General features: G+C 38.4%; 1 protein-coding gene across 3 annotated transcripts in view; it reads left to right on the top strand.

The window, feature by feature from the left end:
• Window positions 1–26,829, top strand: part of RTN3 (reticulon 3) — a 69,414-nt gene that overhangs the window by 11,734 nt on the left and 30,851 nt on the right. The window contains exon 2 of one of the 3 annotated variants that reach the window (XM_012557686.2): window positions 16,468–18,495. The exons of the other annotated variants lie outside the window; for them this stretch is intronic. Within the exon in view, the coding sequence (XP_012413140.1) occupies window positions 16,468–18,495 (2,028 nt within the window). The remainder of the gene's footprint in view (window positions 1–16,467; window positions 18,496–26,829) is intronic. 3 annotated transcript variants of the gene reach the window in all.

Raw genomic sequence — 26,829 nt, 5'->3', positions numbered from 1 at the left:
AAGTTTGTGGGGGAAAATCAATCTGCCTATCCCTGGAGCTATTTTAGGGGTACCAGTATCAGTACCAGTTGCCAGTGAATCAGTTCTTACTCATGACGACCCCATGGGTGCCAGAGTAGAACTGTCCTCCATAAGGTTTTCAATGTCTGATTTTTCTAAGTAGATTACCAGGTGGTAATTGACTCATTTTAGTAGCTTGTAGATTTTATGAGTTGCCACTAAGAATTGTGGTTGTGAGAAAGAATGAAAAGACTGCTTTGTGTGTGTGTGTGTGTGTGTGTGTGTGTGTGTGTGTGTGTGTGTGTGTGTGTGTGTGTGGCCCAGGTATGAAACAGAATGGAAAAATGTACGTGATTTTATGCTTCAATATTAGAGACAAAAGATGTTAAGAGGGCTGACCAATTTCTAATGTTTGTTATTGGCTTTAGATAAAATTTAGAACAATTTATTTTTCCCTGTGTATTAGAAGATGCATTAATAATCTGAAGAAACAAACACGAAGGGAAAACGTTTGGAGTTAGAAGTCATTCTACAAAGCAGTCCCTGAAAATATAACTTCTCTTCTAAAAATAGAAGTAGTCTGCTGGTATTGAAGGACAGTTACTACCAAAATGAACGATTCATTGAAATGTATATTTCACCAAGGGATTAGAAAATTCAAACAATTAGACTTATTTGGTATATTTTTTCTCCCGATCTAAATCAGAATTTGAATCTCACATCCAATCCAAATCTTCCCCTTCTTTTTCCCCCCAACAACACTCCCAGCACAGGTTTAACCCAGACTTGAAAACCTGCCCTGGGCAAGAAGGAGCAGTGTGCCTTTTTGCTATTTTTTTCCTCCTTGTTTTTCCACTCTTTACCCAGTCGATTTGCTGCTGGAGAGGAAGAGTTGGGAGAAAAGGGGACAGAGTCATTTCTCACTGGTGTGGTAGAGTTTTAAAATGTAGACTTGATTAGTAAACTTTTCAGGTAGGTAGCATATACATTTCAGACCCAACAGTATTAAGGACAGGTGATCTGACTGGTAGGTAGAGTGATACAGAAGGAAAGGCACAGGCTTTCAGGGAAGTCTCAGGTTTGATTCATCTCTGACATAAGCCTCAGTTTTCTTATCTGTAAAATGGGGGTGGTTATACCTACCTTACCACTGTGTTGTAAGGATTTGATTTAGTATGTATATAAAGTACTTAGTTAATGTCTGCCATGCATATTCAGTACTCAGAAAGTAAATGGAAGCCCTATTCAAAGAAGTTGGTTTTCTTTTTTTTTTTTGTAGTTCTGACAGTTTGTCGCAGCTTATTAATGAGGATTGAAAAACCAGTGAAGACCAAAATTACTCATCTAAATAGTTTTAATGAAAGACCTGCTAGAGATCCCATCTTAGCTCTCCTTTTTTCCCCTCTAAGGTAGCTTGGACATAGCAACGAGATTGGGAGGATGGCACAGGACCAGACAGGGTTTTTTTCTGTTGTGCATGGGGTCGTTATGAGTCAGAATTGACTCAGCAGCACCTAACAACAACACAACAAGGTAGCTAACCCTTTCCATGTAGGTGGAGGGAGTGGATGTGTGTTTGGAATTATAAGAGAAATATATGTTTATAATAAGAAATTTAGAAAAACAAAAATACAAGGAAAATTAAAACCCACTGAGTACTACTACCTAGAGATGTGACCATAGTTAACATTTTCATGTATACCCTTTCATTTTGTAACAAAAAATAAGCTCTCTTTTGAAATAAATGGTACACATTCATAATTTTTTTAAATCAAATACAGGTGAGCAAGTTAAAGGGCAATTTAATATTCTCACGGTCCCTCTACCCAGAGGGTATTTTTACCCCCTTTTTTTGTATACCCGTACTTTTTTTTTTTTACCAAAATGAGATCATATTTAAATTACTTTGGTAATATTCTTTTCATTCAGTATACTGTGAGCATTTTAAAAAATATTTATTTTCTTTTTGGAGAAAATATACACAGCAAAACATATACCCATTTCAGAATTTCTACATGTACAATTCATCAACGTAGAGCACGTTCTTCAGATTGTATTATCATTCTTGTTATCTCTACCCAAATTATTTCACCAGTTTTGAGTTTGATACTGTGAGCATCTTTTAATGTCTATAAATTCTCATCTACAACACAATTTTAATGAATGAGTAGTATCTTATTGTATGGCTATACCAAACCTTATTTAACTACTCCCTAAGTATTAGACTTTGGAAACCCTGGTGGCGTAGTGGTCAAGAGTTCGGCTGTTAACCAGAAGGTCGGGAGTTGAAATCTGCCAGGCGCTCCTTGGAATCCCTATGGGGCAGTTCTACTCTGTCCTATAAGGTTGCTGTGAGTCAGAATCAACTCGATGGCAGCGGGTTTGGTTTTTTGGTTCAATTATTAGACTTATTTCCTTTAAAGTTTTTTTTTTTTTTAAACTCTTGCAAAAAATACTGTAACGAACCCTCATACAGCTACATATTCGTGCAGATGTCAGGTTATTTACTGGAATTAAATTTTCAACAGACCTTAACCTTTTTATCCCATATATTCTAGCAGCTTCCTGAACATTGTTCCAGCAAATCCTTCTTTTTAATGTATCTTCAGACTTTTCCTCTACTGTATCCTCCTTCCTCTCTGTAAATATACTTGTCATTTTCATTCCTAAAAATCTTTCCCTCAACCCTGTTTCTCCCTCTAGCTGTCTCCCAAATGTCCCATCCTTCTTGTTATCAGTGTGTTTAAAACTTCTGTCGACTCCTCAGACTTGTGTCTAGCCCCCTCCCTCCACCATTCTTAACTATAGAGTCATCGATGCCAGATTGCCTGATTGCTTAATTTCAGTGATCCTTTTCAGAGTCTTTTAGCTTGACCATTCAATGACTTTTGACTGTTTAACCACCCTCTCAAGCTTTCTCTAGGAGCTCTGGGAGTGCAGTGGTTAAGTGCTCTGCTGCGAACCCACCAGCTGCTCCGCGGGAGAAAGATGTGACTGTCTGCTTCTGTAAAGATTTACAGCCTTGGAAACCCTGTGGGGCAGTTCTACTCTGTCCTATAGGGTCACTGTGAGTCTGAATTGATTTGATGGCAACTGGTTTGGAGCCCTGGTGGCGCAGTGGTTAAGAGCTATGGCTACTAACCAGAAGGTTGGCAGCTCGAATCTACCAGCCACTCCTTGGAAACTCTATGGGGCAGTTCTGCTGTGTCCTGTCAGGTCACTATGAGTCAAAATCGACTCAACGGCAGCAGGTTTGGTGGTTTTTTGGGGGTTTGGTTTTTGGTTTAAAGCGTTCATTAAATGATATCATTCTCTCTTTTATTGACTCCTTTCTGTCTCTTTCGCTGGTTCTTCTTCCTGCCCTTTAAGTATTGCTATATCTCAAGATTCCACTATAAAACCTCTCCTTGATTTTCCCTGGGCAGATTCATTCACTCAGTAGTGTTGTTACTCACCCAAATGTTAACTCCCACATATTTATCTTTAGTCCCTACCTCTCTCCTGAGCCCGTCCATATTGTTAAACTGTCCGTTCAACAGTTTCCACTTAGATATGCCTTAACCCGGTTGCCGTTGAGTTGATTCCAACTCATAGCAACCCTATAGGACAGAGTAGAACTGCCCCGTAGGGTTTCCAAGGAGCAGTTGGTGAATTCGAACTGCAGACCTTTCGGTTAGCAGCTGTAGTACTTAACCACTGTGCCACCAGGGCTCCAGATATGCCTTAGACACTTGTTTTATATTGAAAGTTAATATAAGAAATTTCTTCTTCTATGTCGTCTACCTTAATCAATGGTACTGCATTTCATTAGTCACTCAGTCATCTTTGACTTGTACTTCTCCAATCTCCAACATCTGGTCAAATGATTTCAAGTCCTGACCAGTCTGTCTTGTCAAATCCATCCTCTTACTTCTGTCCTCACTATTTTAGTTCAAGCCCTCATCTTTTGCCAGGATTATACAGTAACCTGCAATCTCTTTTCAGTTCAGTTCATGCACTACCCTACTGCCACAGTTCTTTCTAAAACACGTGACATTGTCAGTCCCTTAAACCTAAAAACTTCCAATGATCCCTTCTCTCCAGCATGCCTTCTCCTACCTAGTTCACCTGATGGATGTCCTTTAAGATGAGGTTTACCATCTTTCCTGAAACACTCTCAGTTTACCCAAGTGACTGCCTCTGCTGCATTTCCAGAACACATTATAGCTTTTACTGGTTTGTATTTCTTTTTCAAGAACTTGTGGGCCCAGACTATCATCTCTGTATCCCTAGTGCTAACACAGTACCTTGGCCGTAACCACTGAAGAAAATGTTCGACCTAATTAATAGCATTTGAGGATTAAGATCATCCTTGGATTCAGCACCCTGTCATACAAATACAGAGTGTGAATACAGTGTGTTTTTGTAAGTTAGAAGATGGTTTCGTGCAATCTTGTTGCACACTATTACTGGTTATCAGTGTTCTGTATCAGAATAGATGCTGTCCATAAAACTATGTGTTGAAATTTTCCATGAGGAGGAGGTGAAGAGGCGAGACAGCTGGCAAGTTAATAGGCTCTCATTCCGTCATATGAGCCTACTTTAATTTTTGGCATTGGGCTTACCATTTGGTTTTTCAGGTTTGTTCAGATTTGAGCTCATCGGTTGGTAGGGACTGAACGTTGAAAGTAAATGCATACAGAAATGAAGCCATCTGGAAAAATTAAAGAAATAAGTAAACATGTTTGTTTTTAATATTTTATTATGTTTTAGATGAAAGTTTACAGAGCAAATTAGTTTACCATTGAACAAATTGTACACAAAGTGTTCCATGACACTGGTTGCAATCCTCACACTGTTTCAGCACCCTGAGTTCCCCTTTACTTTTGTCCTGTTTTCCCACTGTTTCCTGCCTTCTTCTCATCAGTGCTTCTAGGCAAGTGTTACCCTTTTGGCCTCGTATAATTTTTGTTCTATGGAGCACGTTCTTTTCGGGTGTTATGGTTTATTTTATAGGCCTGTTTGTTGCTTGGCTGAAAGGTGGTTTCCAGGAATGGCTGCAGTTCCAAGTCAGAGGGGTATCATAGGGCCGTAGTCTTGGGGGTTCCTCCAGTCTCTGTCAGGCCAGTAAGTCTGGTCTATTTTTTATGAATTTGATTTTTTGTTGTAGGTAAACATGTTTGTTTTAAAAAAAGAAAGGAGAATTGTTTTCCATTTGTAGGAGTAAATGTGATGCTTCATTTTAAGATAATTAAAAAGCAGTGAATTTTAAAATTCTGGTCTTGAATTACTGAATTACTGTCTGTTATCCACTAAATTCTGTCTTGATATTAATATGCCTTTTTTTTTTTCCACTAAATTTGTTTTTTAAATTAGTACTCACAGATAAAGTTATGGCCCAATCCTTTAAGACAGTCTTCTAGTTTTAAGTATATTTCTGAAAACATTTTTTAGTTACAAGGAAAAAGGGCGTTAATCTGTAAAGATCAGTAAATTTAAAAACATTTTTGGAGGGTTTTGTTTTTCATATAACTTTTTTTATTTTTATTTTTTTTCCATTTTTATTGAAAGGGTATTTTATAGTCACTGTTTTCTAAAAGAGTCCAAGACTAGTATAAAGAAAGTCTCCCTCCTACTTCAGGCCTAATAGTCCTTTTTGCTAGAGAAGGTTGCTAGTTAACACTTATTTTAAATAAATGAGGGCATAGTGTTTGTACTTCCACACCTTGCTTTTTTAACTTCCCAGCTTTCATTCCACATCAGCGCATACAGCTGTATCTGGTTCTTTTATATGGCTGCAAGTATTCATTGTATGGATGTCACAATTTATTTCCTCTTTTACTGATAGTTGTTTAGACTAGTTCTAGTATTTATAACCAGTGCTTGTTATGAATATCCTCATACGCGTCTTTGTACATGTATGGAAATATATCTGTAGGATAAATTCTTTGAAGTACAACTACTGAGTTAAAGAGCGTGTGCATGGGAGATGGGGAGGCATGTGCATTTTAAATATTAATATATATTTACAGAGGCATGTAATTTTAGAAGATGAAGATTTCTCATGGAGTCCTTTTTCTCCGGTGGATTGCAATTTATTTATTTAGTATTCAGGGTTAACTTGCATATTTGCCAACCATATATTTTTAAATGCTCATGTTAGTGATTAACTCCTCAAAATGCAGTTTAAAATGGTTAAAATCAAATATTAATTAGTGCTCAGATACATATTTTCCCTTCCCACAGAGAGTTGCAGGGGGGAGTGTCATTGTTCTTGAGGTTATTCTTGTTTAGAAATGTTAGAGGCCCCTCTTTTCTTCCTTTGAAGATTAGAATGTTTGTCCAAAAAAAAAAAATGGAATTGATTGACCTTTTAGGAATGAGTCTTAAAAATAAAATAAGGTTGTATTGCCAGGTGAATGAAAACAGTAATTAGAAATAAAGATTGGGTTTTTTTCCTCCCTTGCTAAGCACAATGAAATGATGCTTGGCCAAAAAATTATTTTAAAAAAAACTTTTTTTTTTTAAGTTAAAATTCCTGTGTGAGGTTGTCAAATTCTCATGCTGTATATTTTCTTTCAGATTCCTTTGTTTCTTCCTCTTCCTCTCAGCCTGTATCTCTATTTTCGACCTCACAAGGCAAGTCTGTCATTTTTTTTGTGTACATTAATAAAGAAAAATGTTGAGAAAGAGGCTGTAACTGGGAATATGAGGCACAAGTTTTCTGTTGCCCCCCAAATCCGTTAAAATAAAACTAATTACAAGCCAAATATTTCAATTCCCAGTGGGTTTCCTGTAAAGGTTAATGGAGTAGAATGAAGCTAGTGGACCCTGGACATAGCATAAGCTTTAGGTGTAATTTTGAGTATTTCTTAAAAATTCACCTACAGAATTTGGAGCAGGTAGTATTGTACCTCAAAACACCCTACCCCTAGAATGCATTTAACATATTGATTTGCAATTGTATAATTGTTTGGAGAGAGAATGGATTTGAAAAAGCAGTATAAGAGTGTGCTCCCACTGAATTACTAAAATACTAACCTAGCTAGCTAGAGTCCTTTAATGTGAATTTATGAGATTTGTCCCAAGGGCCAGGCTAGTTCCAAATTGCCTAGGGACAGTGAATGAGTCAGTTGACTTTTTGGCAAGCAAGACTGGTTGTCCTAGAGATTAAGTTGTGGCTTTGTTGTTTTTAAATCTGCCAGCCAATGGAGAAGGGAATCGGAATGTGATAACTATACGTTTCTGGGGTACACTGCCAAGAATGTGAAAGAGAGAGAGCTGTGTGCTTTGTTGATTCACGCTAATGAGAAAGTGTTGCTGAATTTGTGCTGCTGTACTGGACCCCAAATGCAGGTCAATGGAAAACCCTTATTTTAAAAGAAGAAAAAGTAGGTAATTAAAACCACTAGGTAGATCTAAGAAGCCCCATGCGAACAGTTTGTTGTCCCAGCTGCCATTCTCTAGATGCAAAGTGTGGTTGCTGGTTTGTTAGAAAACTTTGACCTTATAAGGATAAAAACATAATGAGATAAAATGCACATAGTAAAATTTTTGCTTGATTTAATCTGCTTCTTAGGAAACATGATAGATAATTTGTTGTTTTTAATCCAGAATGATGACATTGGATCCCACAGCCTCTTTATATTACGCCTCAGTGTGTGAATTTTGGATATCCTGTGGGTCAAATCATGACCTTTGAAATTAACTTGTTCACATTAAGAGATAAATTCTTCGTGAATGTCAGAAAATTCTAACATATAAAGAGGTTCTATTTTTGACATCTGCAATTTGACTAGATTTATATTTTTAAGGTTTTTTTTCTCATGAGAAATTTAATAATTTAAGCAAGTAGGTATTACATTTATTCAACTGTGGAAGATAAACTGGTAAAAAATTTCATAGTCTAACCAGAATAAATATACTTTCTCTATTTAAATATTTTAGATCTTTTAAAATACATTGTTTATAGTTAAAACTTCAAGTCATTTTTTTCATACATAAAGGAGATATATCCTAAATAGTACAACAATACAACTCAAAGACAACATACCTAATGAAATGTTGAGAAGATAATTGTATGGCTTAAAAAATTATTTTAATCCTCGTTAGGAAAAATCGTTAAATACACTCAAGTAGCATGGAGCTTAAATAAGATTTTCCTAATTAAAAACTAATGTTTAAAAAAACAAACAATGTTTAAGTAGGCTTTAGTTTTCACAGAGAGTATTACAGTTTGTCAAAGAGCATACATTTGTCATTCTACCTTTTTGCTTATAAAAGTTATTTGGATTGATGCAGACTCAGGATAGTGTTAATGTTAAAAGGGCATTGTAAAGAGGCAGTTGAAAATACTGTATCCTTGAAAATGTTGCAGCCTAGCCTCCTTCAGTAGCGTTTCCCCCGGAGCAAAAAAAAAAAACCATACATGATGGAAAGTAGGCCAGTTGGTGCTCCACTTCATTGACAGGTCTAGAAGTCAGCCTGGTAGGTTGTTTGAGGGAGCACCTTGGCAAACAGTTAAGTGGGTTCTAGGATAGCCAAGGCTGGTAGCTTCTAGTCTGCTTTAATAAAAATAAGAGAAGAAGTTCTTGGTGTACTTGATCAACTGGATTAAAATCCCTGGGGGCAAGGGGCCCTTGGGCCAGTCTGACCCAGTCCAGGCCTTTCAGAGTGCCTGATGCTGCCAGCAGGCACCTTGAATTCATCACTGGCACTAACTCAAGTATCCATATATCTTTGCCAGTTAGCCTTAGGGAAATTGTGCCTTCTTTTTATGTAACTAAACCGCATTATGCAATATATGAAAATAATTAAATAGGGCAGTTAGGTTTAAGAATTTTAATCCTGAGATATACATTTGTCATTATTGGGCTTCAGGGACATGCACATACAAAAAATGTCATTAATTTGGACGGAGCAAAGGTCAATTAAGTTTTTCAAAAGTAAATTATGTGGTATTTATTAAATTGTATTATTCTGAAGTAAAAAAACAAACAAACCAGTTTCCATTGAGTCAGTTGGACTCATCGCAACCCCATGTGCTGCAGAATAGAACTGCAATCCGTGGGGTTTTCGATTGCTGTGATCTTTCGGAAGTAGATGGCCAGGACGTTTTTCCAAGGTACTCTGGGTGGGAACTACCAGTCTTTCGTTTGGTAGTCAAGCACTTAACTGTTTGCGCCACCCAGGGACTCCCTACTTTGAAGTATACAGCTACATAAACTAGGACATTAAGCTTTTTGATAACTAATAATGAGTAGATTTGTGATTAGAATATTATTGGAGTTATTGTTTCGTTCTTAAGTTGTGCTCCTAAGTAGGTCCTTTGCCGCAGAGTTAAATTTCAGCCCGTCTCTGAGAGTTTCAAAACGGGAATAAATTTAATGAAGTTTTTCTGTACCGTAAGGTACATAAAGATATTGACATAGATACAGATGTAGCATGTGGCTCATGTTATTGAGCTTTTACTATGCTCAGTGCTTTATATGAAATAATCTTATTTAATCTTCACAGCCGGTTCTGTGGAGGGAGAGGTACTAGCTCTTGTGACAGCTGAGGAAACTAGGGTTTACAATGAAATAATCTTGCACAAGGTCACACAGGAAGTATGTGACAGAGCTAGGACTCCAAAGTCCATGCTCATAAGCACTGTACCTACAATAAAAATGGTAAAGTGAAGCACTTATATTTTATTTTTTAGTGTTTAGAGATATTTTAGAGATGCTATGTAGGGTCGCTGTGAGTCAGAATCGATTTGATGGCATTGGGTTTGTTTCGGTATTTTGAGGTTAATATTAAAATCATGAGAGCAGAAGAGGTAGAAGTTACCATTTTAACCACAGCACTACTATTAGTGATGTAGGTTAGCGTTATCTAGGGATGTGCTGCTTCATCAAGACACAAAATCAAACTGAAATTTGGTGTCTACTTTTGAAAACTTTGACAAGAATGGAGGCTAGAAAACACAGATTTTCTTTCGAAAACCGGAAGAAGACACGTAGGTGAAAATAAGACTGAAAAGAGGACACACCCTACCTGCAGAACTGGAAGCACATTTGCACTGATGAACGTTCACATTCATTTTGACTTATGCAGTAGGCATCAGGAATAGGAAGTTACAACACTGAACTTTGGGGCAAGCATTGAGGAAGAAATTTACCAGTTACAGCCTTTTTTTTCAACAAAAGCAAAACATTTTTCTTTGTTCAAAAGAGACTTTTGTTTAGGAATCTAGCTTGGCTGCAAAGTGTCTGCTGGCTAACTTCCTATTTTGATGCTGTGGCTGAAAGTTGTTGATGCTGTTTTGCACGATAATTTGTCTTTCCTTCTTGTTTTGTGAACATGAGAAAATTCAAGTGTAGGAAAACGTATGCCTGAATACTTCAAGCCTCCCTTGTATGAATATGCAGAGTATGTATGTGAAAAAGTAACTTAGTGGCTACTGCCCGTGGCCCGTTGGCACTCTTTCTTCACCTTGATGTATAGAATTTACATGTAACAGGTGTCCTTTTACTTAAAAGTAATGAATTTACTACGTGAGGTGGGGGAAGTAACCACGAGGTAGCAATAATATACTTCTTATACCATTCACTCTTTTTAAGAGAAGCTTTTTGCTATAGGGTCTAACATTTATTGTTGCTTACTTGTTTTTAGGTCAGATAATGTTTTCAGTAATTTATTAACACTTGAATAAATAAATTCTAAATCCTTTTTCTAAGAGACACTTTAGGGTATAAGAAACAAAGTAAAGACATTTTGAAGGATAGAGTAAACAGTGTATGAAGGTTTCTTGTAATTCAGACATATTTACTTCATATGTACACCCTATACACTTGGAAGTTGTTTTTTCATGTTGTCCTTTAACCCCTCACCTTGCTCTGTAAGATAAAATACTCTAGCCATTTTGTTGTTAGTTGCTATCAAGTCTGTTGTGACTCCATGTATGCAGAGTAGAACTGCTTGCTCTATAGGGTTTTCTTGGCTATGACCTTTCAGAAGCAGATCGCCAGGCCTTTCTTCAAGGCACCTCTGGGTGAATTCAAATGGCCAGCCTTTTGGCTGGTAGTCAAGCACTTAACTGTTTGCACCACCAGGGACCCATTATAGCCATTAGAAGAGAGAAAATTCTTCTCAAGTCCCATACCAGATTTTGTAGTCAAATGGATCTTTGCCTTATTCCAGTCAGCATTTAGAGTTGCTTTTAAATTAGTATATAGAATTAGTTTAAGCAGGCACAAGAGGACTGCCACTGCTCTGTGCCCTATTTTCTCTAAGTTGTGCTTCTGGACAAGACCATCCATGATGAGGAGTGGCACCGGAGACTGGCAGCCTCATCCTATGTGGGATTGTTGGCCGTAAGTTGGAATTGACTCAACGGCAAACTGGTTTTAAGAGTTCTGAAATAGAGCTCTGATTTTCTACCCTTCTAAAATATAAAGTGCAGTAAAGCTGTGTTTCTCGGACTCGGTTCATCACCTGGGAAACTTGTGCTACAGTTTCCTGAGGTCCATCCTCCTCAGGAAACTGAGTCAGTAAGTCAGAGACAAAGCCCATCAATACTAGTAGTAGTTCTACAGTTTGAAAGGGACTGTAAAAGATTGTGCCACAGGCTATTTTTGTGTTAGGTTGTTAAACTGTTCAGCAAGTTATCCATTGAGCTAAAATATACTTTGACCTTGATGATGGCAAAGATCATTTGCTGAAACGTTTCTGTTCTGGCAGAGCTCTACCTTTCCATACTGATTTAGAACGTTTTGTATATTAGGCTGTCTTAAACATCCTTGTACATATAGAATTTAGCACAGTTCTTGAGATACAGTAGGCATTTGGTTTGTACTGATTTAGAAGTTCCATCACCCCAAAATCTTGAAATACATAAAAATTCTTTAAACTATACTTTCCTTTATTTAGGTAGGAGGGAAGGTGTCTAAAGCTCTGAATGAGGATTTTCTGTATTGTAAACTGATGAGATGAGGAAACCCTGGTGGTGTAGAGGTTAAGAGATACGGCTGCTAACCAAAAGGTTGGCAGTTCAGATCCACCAGGTGCTCCTTGGAAACCCTATGGGGCAGTTCTGCCCTGTCCTATAGGGTCGCTATGCGTTGGAATCGACTCGATGGCAGCAGGTTTGTGTGTGTGTGTGTATACACGATGAAGGTGGTTATGAGTTGACAATAGCTTTTCTTCTCTTTCCCCAATAAAAAGGCATATGATCTTGAGTCTCCATTTGTATCAGGAGAGATTTTTGGAGAATGTGGTGTTTGGGGACAATTTATTGAGCATTTACTAAGTGCCAGATACTGTGCTAAGCACTTTACATGTATTAACTCTTTTAATCTTCACAAAAGTCCTAAAATTAGCTGCTTTAGTATCCCCATTTTTTAGATGAGATTAATCCACGTTTCCAAGTCTCCACAACAAGTAAATGTGATAAAAAGGATTTTGCATCTTTTAATAGCAAGTTTTGGTTTGGGAGTGGTCTAGAAATTTAGAATAGGACTGCCAACTTAATTTCCTAGTCTTATTTCAGATAATATACCTAAATGGAGACTTTTAAAAATTTAGAGTTTAAGAAAATATGGGTAAGCATGGAGCTTAGTACTTGATAAGTTCGGGAACATGCTCACGATTATCATGAGGTTATGACATTTTAATTCACCTCTTACCATGTATTGGTTCCCTTTTTAACAAGTCTGTTAGATATATATGGAAGCCCTGGTGGCGCAGTGGTTAAGTGCTTGGCTGCTAACCAAGAGGTTAGCAGTTTGAACCCACCAGCCACTCCGTGGGAGAAAGATGTGGCAGTCTGCTTTTGAAAAGATTACAGCCTTGGAAACCCTTTGGGTTCCTACTCTGTCAAGTTCTACTCTGTCCTCCAGGGTCGCTATGAGTCAGAATTGACTTGACAGCAGTGGGTTTGGGTTGAAAAAGTCTCTTGGAGTATACTGTAAAGGGATAGCTTTTTTGAAAAAGGAAAGATAGACATTTCCTGAGATGTAAAATAATCCAGAGTTATTCCACCAGGCAGTTTTACAGTGTACAGTATTTTAAAAACTAACAACCCTCAAACTCCCTGGAGCTCTCTGCTGTTCTGCCAGGCTAATTGGAAGAGTATTTGTTTATGGGAGCTGTGCAGAAAAGCTTATTAGACTCTGGACTTACATTTAATATTTTTGTGCATTTATAAACTCTGCCCAATTTTTTCCATTGTCTTGGTACAAGTCAGCTCTATCCACGTTTTTTTAGGGTTTCATCTAGCCAAAGAAATTTCTTTTCGTTTGCTGAAATTCTAAATAAGATAATTAAAATGAAAGTATTAATGAGGATGCTGTTACTTTGCTACTTATGGAAAAGCTTGACTGACAATCGTGAGAGCTAGCACTGCATCTCACAATCACGAGAGCTAGCACCTGCGTCTCACAGCCATGAGAGCTAGCACCTGGGTCGCACAGTCACGAGCGCTCGCACTGCGTCTCACCATCACGAGAGCTGGCACTGCATCTCACAGTCACGAGAGTTAGCACCTGCATCTCACAGTCACGGGAGCTAGCACTGCATCTCACAATCACAAGAGCTAGCACCTGCGTCTCACAGTCAGGAGAGCTAGCACCTGCGTCTCACAGTCAGGAGAGCTAGTACCTGCATCTCACAATCACGAGAGCTAGCACTGCATCTTACAATCATGGAGGAACCAAAACATGCTGTTAGAGCTTGGCCCCCAGAAAACACTATTCATCGCAAATATTAAGTTACAAATTATTATTATTAGGGAGTATGATTAAAGTTATTTTGGTATATATGGCACGTATGTCATTAAAGAATCCAATAAAATGTTTTAAGTCTTTCAGGCAGTCATGGCATTAATACAGGACTTGTTGGTACTTTCAGAATAGAACTTCTAACCTAATCACCTAGTGTTACCTCAGATTATTATACAGCTAACTGAAGACTTTGGGAGCATTAAGAGTTCGTGGAAGATAGGAAAGAAGCAAAGCTTAGTATACGGACAAGTTTGTATCCTGGTAAAGCATAGAACATTTTACCGTGTTTTTCTTTCAGTAGGGTGTGCATTCTTTGGTTAGGATTCTTTAGGTTTCCAATTCAGGTTTCTTTCTTTTTTATTTCATCATCATCATTACTTACTTATTGATTCTTGCTTATCATCTGTCTTTCCCTGTATTGTAAGCTCCATAAAGACAAGGATTTTTTTCTGTTTGATTAATTGCTTTTAACACAATTTCTCAAACAGTGTCTGGCACATGGTAGGCACTCACATATTTGTTGAACTATTACTGATTCATCTTGTTGACTTTCATCTGTAAAGTGATAGTTCTCAATCATCTAAAATCTGTATTTATAAAGCATACTAGCTGATCCTTCCTTATGGGATGGACTCAGTTTTCCTCACCTCATGGGATGGACTCAGTTTTCCTCACCTCAAATTTCTTCTATTCCTATTTGGAGGGAGGGGTTCCCAAACCTTTACCCAGGTCTAGTCCATTGAATGTTTCCTGATAGAAACAGTGACCAGTAAGTTCAATACTAATACATAGCTCAGATTATGGAATATTTTTATTTAAAATGTAGGGGTGTGTGTGTGTGTGTGTGTGTATACACATACAGTACTTTAAACTTCAGGTTTTTGGACCTTCTTTCTTGTAATGCTGGGCTTCATTTATATTTTACCCTTAATTCAGTGAAGCTGAGTACCCATACTACACTATGATGGATGTGAAACATGTTTACTTCTCTAGAACTAAATATGAGGTATAACTGACTTCAGATATTTTCTATACCAGGAGTACAGCTTATGCCACCAAACTTTTAACTATTTTCCCTCAGTCTACAAAGACTTTTTCTAATACCCAGATATAATTACACTATTCTAAAGGTCAGATCCTATTACATCAAATTTCATTGATGTGTTGAAATAGGGGAACTTTATCCGGTACTTGGAAACATTTTTGTAATAATGGACTTTTATTTATTGCAGTAAGATATTTAATTCTCATTTCTTTTCATCTTTATTGAATAAGTTTGAATAAAGTCGTAATTTTGCTTTTGTCTAATATAATTATTATTTAGCTTTTCACAAGAAAAATAGAAGCTGAATAAAGGTGATCTCAAAGGAATTTCTCTTTCACATCTTTCTTCCCAATTATTCATTCATGCTCAAGGCATTGCAGCCCTGAATCTTCTTAGGACTCACCTGACCAAGCTTAGTTTGGGATTCATCCATTTGGAACTATTTGTTTAAGACCTACTTTGTTCCAGACTCCAGAGATGCAACATGCAAGAAAGACAGTGACCACCCTTAGGATTGTTATCTTCGTCTTTTTCCCCAGTCAAAACTTGCTAGTTTGGAAAGTTGGAAAACAATGTGGTAAACGAATGGCTACTGTGGTATTAATAACTGATAAGGCTGAATTAATGTATTATTTTAGAAGATATTTTGTATTTTTTAAAGGATTTCTGACATTAACTCTATCTTAACCAAAGAAACCAATTTGCACAGTTCAGTTTGTGTTAAAACAGAAGCTTGGTGCAAGAAATTTTGGAGCAGGCCAACCTTTTCAGCACCCTTATACCATTGAAGCCATCTGTACATGGGATAGGTTGTCCCTGTGGATAGAATAGAATTCTTCTAGTCTCATTTTCAGGCTCAGCAGGGGTCCTCTACCTGCTGGAGATTAAAAAGAACTCTGGCCACTTGTTTTTTGTTTTTTTCTTCTCAGATTATGTCAGATTGTAAGAGTAAATTTATAGAGGCAGTGTGTTCTGAATTGTTGAGCTTGCGATGAAGGTGTATTGGTGTTTCATGATATCAAGTTGTTTGTTTTCTATGAATCATGTTGCTTCTGCAAAACAAGTTCTTTCCCACATCTCTTAATGTCATTACCCCTCTTTATGCTTTACTTTTACAGTGAAAGTGTATACTGACTGAAAAGTATTTGTCGTGAAAGATTTTTGTCATTTGCAGCTTGTAGCATGATGCAGCTTTTCTGTTTCACTGTTAGCAATTTTATGCATGTCTTGTAGGGTAGCTGTTGATCATTCTTTTGTTACATATTTATTTATGTGTGCATATATACACATCCTGTGTGTATATATAATTTAAAAAAATAAAAAGCATGCTGCTTGGCCTGACTAGCTAATATGTAATTGTACCTGGTAAACATTTTTTTTTCTTTCAAGTTCTGACCTTAGAGGCATTGAGCTCTCTTTGCTCTGATGAGGCACCTTCAGAAATTATGACTTCCTCCTTTAATTCATCTTCTGAAATACATAACACTGACCTTACAGCGCTACATGGAGAAAAAAACAAAATGTTAGGCAGCCAGCCTATTTTAGCCAAAGAAGGAAAAGACTGCTTGACTCTTCTCGATGTGAAAAACATGGAAAAGCCTCAAGGGACAAGTAAAGACACAGGCGACTCTCCAGTTTCTGTTGAAGCAGGAGTTCCTTGTAGCCATCCTCCCATTCCAGCCAGTCTCCCAGAGCATCCAGCTTTTCTCTCAAAGGAAGTTGGGCAAATGGAAATAAATAAAGAGGAAGAGTCCAAGAACCCAAATGAGGTACCAAGTAGGGATGATAAAACTGCCTTAGATGCTGATGACGGGTTCACTTTGCTAACAGCCCAGAAACCACCCACCGAACAGTCTGAGGCAGAAGGCATTCATACATGTTCCTTATCTCCATCCAAAGTTTTGGGGGCTGATGTTATTGAAAAGGATTCCCCTGAATCACCATTTGAAGTAATTATTGACAAAGCAGCATTTGACAAAGAGTTTAAGGACTCATATAAGGAGAGCACAAATGCTTTTGGTAGCTGGACAGTGCACACTGATGGAGAATCATCTGCAGACATTACCGAAACTAATGACAAACTATTTCCACTGAGAAGTAAAGAGATAGGGCGCTATCCAGCCTCTGCTTTGCTTACTAGACAGTTTTCACACACAACAGCAGCCTTGGAAGAGGTGTCTAGATGTGTGAGTGATATGCATAACTTTACTAATGAAATACTGACTTGGGATTTGGTTCCCCAAGTAAAACAACAGTGTGATAAATCTGACTACATCACAAAAACTACAGGACTTGACATGGATGAATATAATTCAGAAATCCCAATTGTAGATCTTAAAACTAACACTCATCAGAAAATTCCTGTACGTTCTCTTAATGGGAGCAGTCTCATCACCAAATCAACAGGTGGTTGGGCAGAAACATCTCTCCCACAGGAAGAAGCCCTACCAGACCATCTTGATTCCACAAAGGAAGTCAGCATTAAAGGTATGCAAGACAGTGTGAAGAAACAAGATAACACACTTTCAGAGTTACCTGGATCTCTGTTTGAGAAGTGTGTGTCTTTGGGCTCTGGAGTGACCACAGGGAAAATGGCTTTGCCTGATGACCGCCTGAAAGACGAAATGAACTGGCAGAGCTCTGTGTTGGGAGAAGCGACAGAGGCTGATAGCTCTGGCGAGTCTGATGACACAGTAATAGAGGACATCACAGCAGATATGTCATTTCAGAGTAACAAAATTCAGGCTGAAAAGCCTGTTTCTATTCCAAGTGCTGTTGTAAAAACAGGTGAAAGAGAAATCAAAGAGAATCCCAATTTTAATAGAGAAAATGAAACATCTAAAAACTTTGAAGAGTCCATCAGTGACTCAGAGCCACAACAAGTTCAGCCTGATATTCTTGGAAGGAGTCCAGTTGGTAAGGTGGCTCATTCACAAGTACTTGATATGAATGTCATACCAAAAGATGTGAAGCAGTCTGATAGTATGAGTGAAGTTGCTCCTGAAAAGCCTGTTACAACTAAGGATAATGAGACAGAATTCTTCTTACTAAATGTGACAACTTCTGCCTCTCTGGAGTTATCATGTGGGGAAAATGTTGTTAAAGATATGGATGATTCCTCCCCAGAGGACCTGATAGCAGCCTTTACAGAAACCGGAGAAAAAGGAATGGTGGTTAAAGATGAAGGAAATGCCTTTGCAGCAGTAACAGAGAAGACAGACTCTCGAACAGCTCTTCCTGTAGAAGTCTTGCATGAAAGTGAGTTAGGTAGTTCTGAAGTTAAAGGCATAAGAAGCAGATCTACTGAACAAAGCAAAGAAACAAGTGGAAGTGAGCTTCAGGATTTTTTCCCCATGAAAAGTACTCCAGTAGCATCTCTTGACTTAGAACAGGAACAGCTCACAATCAAAGCCCTTAAAGAATTAGGTGAAAGACAGGTCAAGGAGTCAGCTTCTGCACAGGATAAAGTGGAATCTCCTCCTGAAGAAATACTCAAGCAGACTTTCATATTTGCTCCAGAATCTTCTTGGCCACAAAGATCATATGACATCCTAGAACATACAAATGTCAAGACTGAATCGGATCTTGGAAATTCCCAAAATCCTGCTATTATCAAAGAAACTGCTAGGGTAGATACTACTTCCAGCTTTAGCAAGACTGAACTGGTAAACAAGCATGTCCTAGCAAGACTTCTGACAGACTTCTCAGGTAACCATTTATATTAGAAGTACTGCATGGGGTTAATTCTTCTATGACTGCTTATCAGAGTGCTTTTTTCTTCATCTCTGATTTATATTTAGAAAATTATAGCTCGAATAAAAACACTGTATGGTGGGAGAAAGGTTTATAAAGCTTATTTTTAAATCTCCATAATAATAGCGCTGCTTAGTACTTGCGTTTTTTGATGTGAGCCTTGTGGAATCTATTTAGCAATCAAAGATAAAGGAATTCCTCCTGGAGAAGACAGTAAATGGAACTTTTAATTAATTTGATCATATACCACAGAGACTGATGCTCTGAAAGTAGGTAACCAGTACTATAATAGTATTTTGTGAGTAATACTTAGGAGAACTCGTGCATTCTTCTACTTTTGATCTTATTTTATATTCTTGAGGCCAAAACTCATATTAGATGGTATTAGAAGCCCTTTCCCATGTCCTGCATTTACTTGACTGATCACTTTTCTAGCAATTGATTTTGAGTTAAATTACTTCAAATGATGTCTGTTCTGGCGATATTTAAAGTTGCCCAGAAGGAGTCCTCACCTCTAATCTAATACCAAGTTGTGCACCTAATGTCTACTCAGTGCTAGTAGAGACGGTAGTTATTGTTGTTAGATGCCATGTAGTCATCAGGTCTGGCTCATAGTGATCCTGCATACACAACAGAACGAAACACTGCCTGGTCCTGCACCGTCCTCAAAATCATTGCTGTGGTTGAGCCAAGTGTCAGTCCATCTTTAACACTTTAAAGAGGTCTTTTGCAGCAGATTTGCCCAATGCAATAGGTTGTTTGATTTCTCGACTGCTGCTTCATGAGTGTAGATTGTAGGTCCAAGTAAAATGAAATCCTTGACAACTTCCATCTTTTCTCCATTTATCATGATGTTGCTTGTTGGTCCAGTTGTGAGGATTTTTGTTTTCTTTATGTTAAGGTATAATCCATACCGAAGGCCGTAGTCTTTGATCTTTGTAAGTAAGTGCTTCAAGTCCTCTTCACTTTCAGCAAGCAAGGTTCTATCTTCTGCATAGCGCAGATGGTTAATGAGTCTTCCTCCAATCCTGATGCCCTGTTGTTCTTCATATAGTCCAGCTTTTCGGATTATTTGCTCATCATACAGATGGAATAAGTATGGTGAAAGGATACAACCCTGACACACACCTTTCTTGGTTTTAAACCACACAGTATCCGCTTGCTCTGTTTGAACAACTGCCTCTTGGTCTATGCACAGGTTCCTCATGAGCACAATTAAGTGTTTTGGAATTCCCATTCTTTGTGATGTTATCCATAATTTGTTTTAATTCACACTGTTGAATGCCTTTGCATAGTCAATAAAACACAGGTAAACATCTTTTTGGTATTCTCTGCTTTCAGCCAAGATCCATCTGATGTCAGCAATGACAGCCCTTGTTCCATGTCCTCCTCTGAATCTGGCTTGAGTTTCTGGCAGTTCTCTGTCGATGTATTGCTGCAACCATTTTTGAATTATCTTAAGCAAAATTTTGCTTGCATGTAATATTAATGTTATTGCTTAATAATTTCTGCATTCTGTTGGATCACTTTTCTTTGGAATGGGCACAAATATGGATCTCTTCCAGTCAGTTGACCAGGTAGCTGACTTCCAAATTTCTTGGCATAGACAAGTGAACACCTCCAGTGCTGCATCCATTTGTTGAAACATTTCAATTGGTATTCGACCAGTTCCTGGAGCCTTGTTTTTCGTCGGTGCCTTCAGTACGTCTTGGACTTCTTCCTTCAGTACCATCAGTTCTTGATCATATAGGACCTCCTGAAATGATTGAACATTAACTAGTTCTTTTTGGTAAGTGGCTCTGTGTATTCCTTCCATCTTCTTTTTTTAAAAAAAATTTTTATTATTGTACTTTAGGTGAAGGTTTACAGAGCAGACTAGTTCCTCGTTAAACAATTAATACACATAATGTTTTGTGACATTCGTTGCCTCCTTCCGTCTTCTTTTGATGCTCCCTGCATCGTTCAGTATTTTGCCCATAGAATCCTTCAGTATTGCAACAAGCAGCTTGAATGTTTTCTTCAGTTTTTCATCTTGAGAAATGCTGGCCGTGTTTTTCCCTTTTGGTTTTCTAACTTCGGGTCTTTGCACGTTTCATTATAGTACTTGCCTTTGTCTTCTTGAGTTGCCCTTTGAAGTCTTCTGTTCAGCTCTTTTGCTTCATCATTTCTTCCTTTCAATTTAGCTACTCTGCGTTCAAGAGCAAGTTTCAAAGTCTTCTGACATCCATTGTGGTCTTTTCTTTCTTTCCTGTCTTTAATTACCTTTTGCTTTCTTCATGTATGATGTCGTTGATGCCATCCCCCAACTCGTCTGGTCTTTGGTCATTGGTGTTCAGTCCGTCAAATCTGTTCTTGATTATACCATTTACTTTTCGTAAAGGCATTTCCTGTACTGAAGACCATGGACAAATTGCTTAATGTTCTTTTTTAATTGGTAAAATGGAGATAATACTTGTACTTACCTTATAATGGTATTACGAGAATTAAACGTGAAAATGCGGTAGTGTAGTGCCTAACATCTAGTAAATATTCAGATTTAGCACCTAGTACAGGGCTGGCACAGAGTAGATACTGGATAATAATTTTTTGAATGGATGAATTGTTAATAATGATCAGTGAAAACATCGAGGCTTTTTACTCTAGTAATTGAAGATCACTGAACTTGAATTAAGGAGTGCTAGATTGTAATTTTTGCTTTGCTTTATTGTGCCTGGAAGTATGACCTTTAATAAGTAAGTTCCATAACCTTTTGGGGCCTCAGTTTCCTTATCTGTAAAGTAAGGATGTTGAAGTAGATGGTTTTCAGTATCATTTCAATAGTATGATTCTCTGACTTCATTTTAGTTTATTCTTCCTGAATTCTTGTCATTCTTATAAGTAGTTCTTCTGAGTGATGAGGCATGTAGAAATTAAGGCTGCAAGAACTCTGGTGTTCAGTTCTGTAAAATTTCTGCTTTAGTGTGACCTTAGACAACTAGTATAATTGTTTTGCATCTTCCTTTCTTAATATGGTGATGACAATTATTTTGCCCTGCTTTATAGGCTTATAGTAAATAAAGTACTGTGTAAATACTAATTAATAGTAATTCTCAGCTGAGTTATTGAATCTAGTGAGAGATGAAAAGAGCTGTGGAATTTCAGGATATATGTCACTAACCAAATTCTGTGATTAATAGATACTTATTAGATGAGAATTAAAGAAGGCCGATATTTAGATTTTTATTAGATATTAATTAATTAGGTGAAGAAGCCGAAAGGCTTTCCTCTGCACATTTCAAAATTGAAAACCTTTTAAAATTGTCTTACTTTATGGATAAATCTTTTAAAATATAGACCATCCCAGTTTTACATCAGTCTCTAGTTTTAAAAAGCATAATATCTGAATAGTATTCCTTTCTAAAATAAAAACAGTTTTACAATTATGTTCTGCCTCAAATTGTTGGGGAAAATAAGCAAAAACAAAAATGAATAGTATTTTTCTTTTGCTGTTTTATGGTATTACACAAGCTCCTGATGAAACTTAAGTTTCATTCCGTTTAAGATGATGTTATTCTGGTATGATAGACTATTACTGTTTGGGGGTAAAAACAAATTAAGACCCCTGCCTCACATACTGGAGTCCCTGGATGGTGCAAATAGTTTAACATGCTCAGCTGCTAACTGAAAGGGTGGAGGTTCAAGTCTACTCCCAGAAGCTCCTCAGAAGAAAGGCCTGGCGATCTACTGCCAAAAAAATCAGCCATTGAAAACCCTATGAAGCACAGTTCTACTCTGACACACATAGGGTTGCCATGAGTTGGAATGGACTGTACACACTGGTTTATTTCTCACATACCTAATTGGATGAAGATAGTTTTTTGAGTTTTGGTATTCAGATTGCCATGGATACCGGAAAATAGGCAGGTATATAGCTTAGTGATAGATATGTAAATTCTTACGGTCTTTCCAGAAAATAGTTTAATAATGGGGAACAAAGGCCTAGAATTAACTTAGCAATTTAGTTTCCTAAGATTTATCCTAAGAAAAAAATAATTTAAGTTCAAAAATAGCTACAAAGATACTCATTGTGGCACTGTTTATATTAGTGGCAAAATTGGGTACAGTCTCGGTGTCTTAACAATTTGAAATTGGATGAATATGTTATGATATATCCATATAACAGAATACTTTGCAGCCATTGAAATTACTATAGTTTTTTTAAAGAAATGGAGAAATTACAGAAAAGTACAAAGACATATACCCGTATTTCTATATGTAGAAGTAACTTCTATTAATGGTTAACATTGGTGGTCATATTTGCTTCCAAACTGAAATACCCTTTGATTACCACCTGACCCACTCCCTTCTCCCATTCTCCGGAGGCAGCCACCAACATGGATCTGGTAGTACATCCTTACAGTTTAAGAGTGTGTATGTATATGCATGTGCACATTTGTACATCCACAGTCGCACAGATATACATGATATTGTTTTGTGAGTGTTTTTAACCGTTTGTTAATCTTACCATGTTCATTATGTAACTTTTTTCATTCAGCATTAGGTTTTTAAATTCCTTCCATGTTGAAATATATATAGTTTATTCATTTTAACAGCTATATAGTAGTCCATTGTATGATTGATTATGTGTCATTTCTCTTTTGACGAGGATTTTTTATTTTCCATTTTTTACTATCATGCACAGTGCTAAAGTTGACATCTTTGTACTCATCTGTTTTTACATATATGCAAATAGTTCTGGAGTCAGGGTGCCACTATTTATTAATTTCGATTATCATTTTTTACTTACTGTCAGTTTGCTCTCAGAGTTAGAGTATCTGCTATTATGTGAAAGTGTTTATAGTTTATTAATAAAAACTACATATATTGAGCATCTAGCACAGTTTTTGTTACATAATGAATGCTTAAAGTAGGGAAAAAATGAGTTATAAAGCAAGATGCACAGAATAATACCTATTTTGGTAGTGTTAAAAGTGAAACTGCGCACACAGTGTATATAAAGTAAATTTTAAAAAACAAGATCAGAATGGTTTTGCTTTCGGTATGGCTGCAGTGCAGTGAATTACTTAATATGGCCTTGACCTGGTGGCGCGGTGGTTAAGAGTATGGCTGCTAACCAAAAGGTTGGTGGTTCAAATCCACCAGCTGCTCCTTGGAAACCCTGTGGGGCATTTCTGCTCTGTCCTGTAGGGTTGCTATAAGTTGGAATCAGCTCAGTGGCAATGGGGTTTTCTAGCTGCCATCTTTGGGACTGCCACACAATGATTGGGTGGGAGTATGCAAATAAGGTACGTGGCATCCTTGGGGGGGACCATACAAATAAGGTGTATGGAATCCTGATGAGGAGATTGGTCACAGTTTTTCCATCCCATTAAGCCAAAAATGAGCCATCCCAGAGGTGGAGAGGGGCAGCCTCACGGCCACCAGAAAGAAGAGCTAGGAGTAGAGTGCGTACAGAGGATCCCTATGCTGAGATCTCACAGACCCAGGAGACAGAGAGAGGGAGCTGTAAGATGGAAGACAGCGAGAAGGCAGGAACTAGGAGACAAGCACAAGACGGCTGTGGTGGGTTTTGCCGACCCAGGAGCTAAGAGTTGTAACATTTGCCTGAGAAGGTCCTCAGCAGGGCCCAGCAGCAGCAAGGCTCCAGTAGGGCCCTGCAGCAGAGGGCAAGAAGAAGCTGTCTGTATTGAAGAACTGAATCCTGAGTTATTCCTGTTAATTCCAAGTTGATCCCTATCCCGAGTGGTACCGTTACTTCCCTAATAATAAACCATTTGACTGTAAGTACAGTTTGTGAGTTCTGTGAGATGTTACAGTGACTTACCAAACCCAAAGATGGGAGGGAGAATACTGAGGGGAGGGGGAGTAGTTGATGGTAGAGATGATGGAGTTACAGCAGTTTGGAAAAGTTGAACGTTCGGGACATCTTTAACCTCCACCTGATAGGAACCAGCCTTGTGCTGATCCTTATAAAAGAGATTATTCAATTAGTTGGTATCAGAAGTGGGATGAAGGTTGGGGAGAGGCGGTGTGTCTGACCTCCACCTCAAAGGAGTCAGCCGTTGATACTGATAATGATTCTTCTTCACCCTTGTGAAGTTAGAGGAGGTCACATGCCCCTGCTATGCCATTTTTACAGTTGGCATCAGGAGCGGGATTGGTTGTAGTGGCTCCAGACTTGTGGAAGCATGGGACTTTCTAAGAGAAAGAACGAAGAGGCATGGGAAGTGAAAGTTTTGATTCTTAGATGGTTACTTTGGTGGTTATCTGTAATGGCTGAAAGAAAAGTAAGAGATGTTATGCTGCAGCTGAGGGGAGAAAAGCCACATCTGGAGTGGCTTGGGGGCAAAAGCCAGGCCAGTAAATAAGGTGACTGATAGGGGGCCAGGGTCTTCTGGTTCCACCCAGCCAGAAGCCCAGGCAGGGCCTTATGCATACGAATGGGAGGATAGTCAAGGTGTGGAAAAAAGAAGAAACTGAAATGTTTTTAAAAGGGTTATGTGTTTATTTGAATGTACTATGGATACTGAATGTTTCTCCTACTTCGTATTTCTCCTAGTGTTGTAAAATAGACCTACATATATGACAGAAATTAATATTGGGTATTATAGATTACAGAGAGCATGTAACTCTACCTGTAGCCAATACTTGGTTGGATATGCTGAAGGAAGAACTAGAATTTGCCCCAAAGAAACACAGGCTTTTGGTTTGAATGCCGTAGTCCTGTGTATAGAGTATTGGGGGCTTAGGTGGAAAACCTGAGACCTACCCAGGAAGTTTGCATCCGAAAAGACATGCAGCCCTACCCAGAACTGCTGGGAGTGGAAGAAATTTGCATTTGAAGAAGGGACCTTCAAGGGAAAAAAAGACTATTTTGCTTTTTGAATTTTGAGGAAGTGATTTGCCTTTGGGTGCATCAAGGCGGGAAAAGTCAGTGCCCATCAGAAGAGCTAGAAAAATCCCCTTCTGGAACTGGAAGTTAAAGGGAGCCAGTGGGCAAGTAGACAGCCTGTTATGCTCGCTTGTGGTAACTATCTGGGTCCACTTAATGAGTGGAAGTGGAGGAAGTGCAGCAATGAAGAGACTGGCTGAGTTTGGACATGCTCCATTGGCACCTGTTGACCTAGCCCATGGAGGCTAGGGATGAGAGAGAGAGAAGGGGCTGGCTGGTCTGAAGTGTAGGGAGGTGTGTGGACTACCAAGCCAGCGGCTGGTACCCATTGACCTAGGCCATAGGGGCTAGGGATGAGCTGACCAGAACCCAACGGAATGAAGAGAAAGATGTTTGACACTGTGAGCTGGTATAAATTGCTGCAATTTGATGACTTGCTCTGGACTGGACTTTGCTTATGGATGAACATGCTGGAAGTTCCAGCCAAAACAGAAGATCTTCAGATCAAGGAACATGCTTGTCTCCTCAGAGTACTGGTTTGATAGGGACAGGCAGCTTAGAAATTGGTTATGTAAAATGGAAGGAGATAAAAGCATGAAGTAGCTGGCTTACACGCTTTTTTGAGAATGCTTACATTACACGAGGGGACAAGGGAGGATCCCCACTGAATAGGTTCCTCTCTCTAGGTCTGTGGAAGAGACGGTAGGGGAAAATGCTTATAGGATTATATGATTCAGTTGTGAGTGTTGATTATTAACAGGGTTAACTGTGATTGTAAAAACTAATTGTAAAAGCTTTTAAGTGTGAAAGAGTGGACTAAGGGGGAGGAACTGCTGGACTGGAGTATAGTGGTTGAACTTTCAAAGTCCTTTAAAGGTTTTTTTATGCTGATACCTTGTGAGGCTCATAGCAAGGGAATAGTCTTCTCTCAGTTAAATTTTGTCCAAGACCAGAGAGGGTGAAGCCAAGATGACTTTTGGAGAACCTGACTAGATCAGATGGATACCTGCAGCAGACCTGAATGGCTGGTACCTGAGGACTCTTTGCTCTACTGAAGGACTGATTGTTAATGACTGTTTTGGACTGGTAAAATGATTGAGAGGGGGAGGTTAATCCTTCAGGTATGAAAGGATCAATGGCTAGAAGAGCCAGGGGGGTGGCCTGCGGTGCAGTGAATTACTTAATATGGCCCTTCTAGCCATAGTCTTTGTGACTTCCACATAATGATTGGGTCAGACCCTAACGAGAGGATTGGTCAATTTTGCTATCCCATTAGGCTTAAAATGAGCCATCCCAGAGGCAGAGAGGGAGAACCTCACCACTGCCAGAAAGAGGAGTATGTCCTTTGAAGCCAGGATCAATAGCAGTGCGAGAGGGCAGGAACCAGGAGACCAGTG

The sequence above is a fragment of the Trichechus manatus genome, unplaced genomic scaffold (genome assembly GCF_000243295.1).
Source record: "Trichechus manatus latirostris isolate Lorelei unplaced genomic scaffold, TriManLat1.0 scaffold00113, whole genome shotgun sequence".
Taxonomy (NCBI): domain Eukaryota; kingdom Metazoa; phylum Chordata; class Mammalia; order Sirenia; family Trichechidae; genus Trichechus; species Trichechus manatus.
The sequence above is the reverse complement of the archived record's forward strand: the minus strand, read 5'-3'. Positions and strand labels throughout refer to the sequence as shown.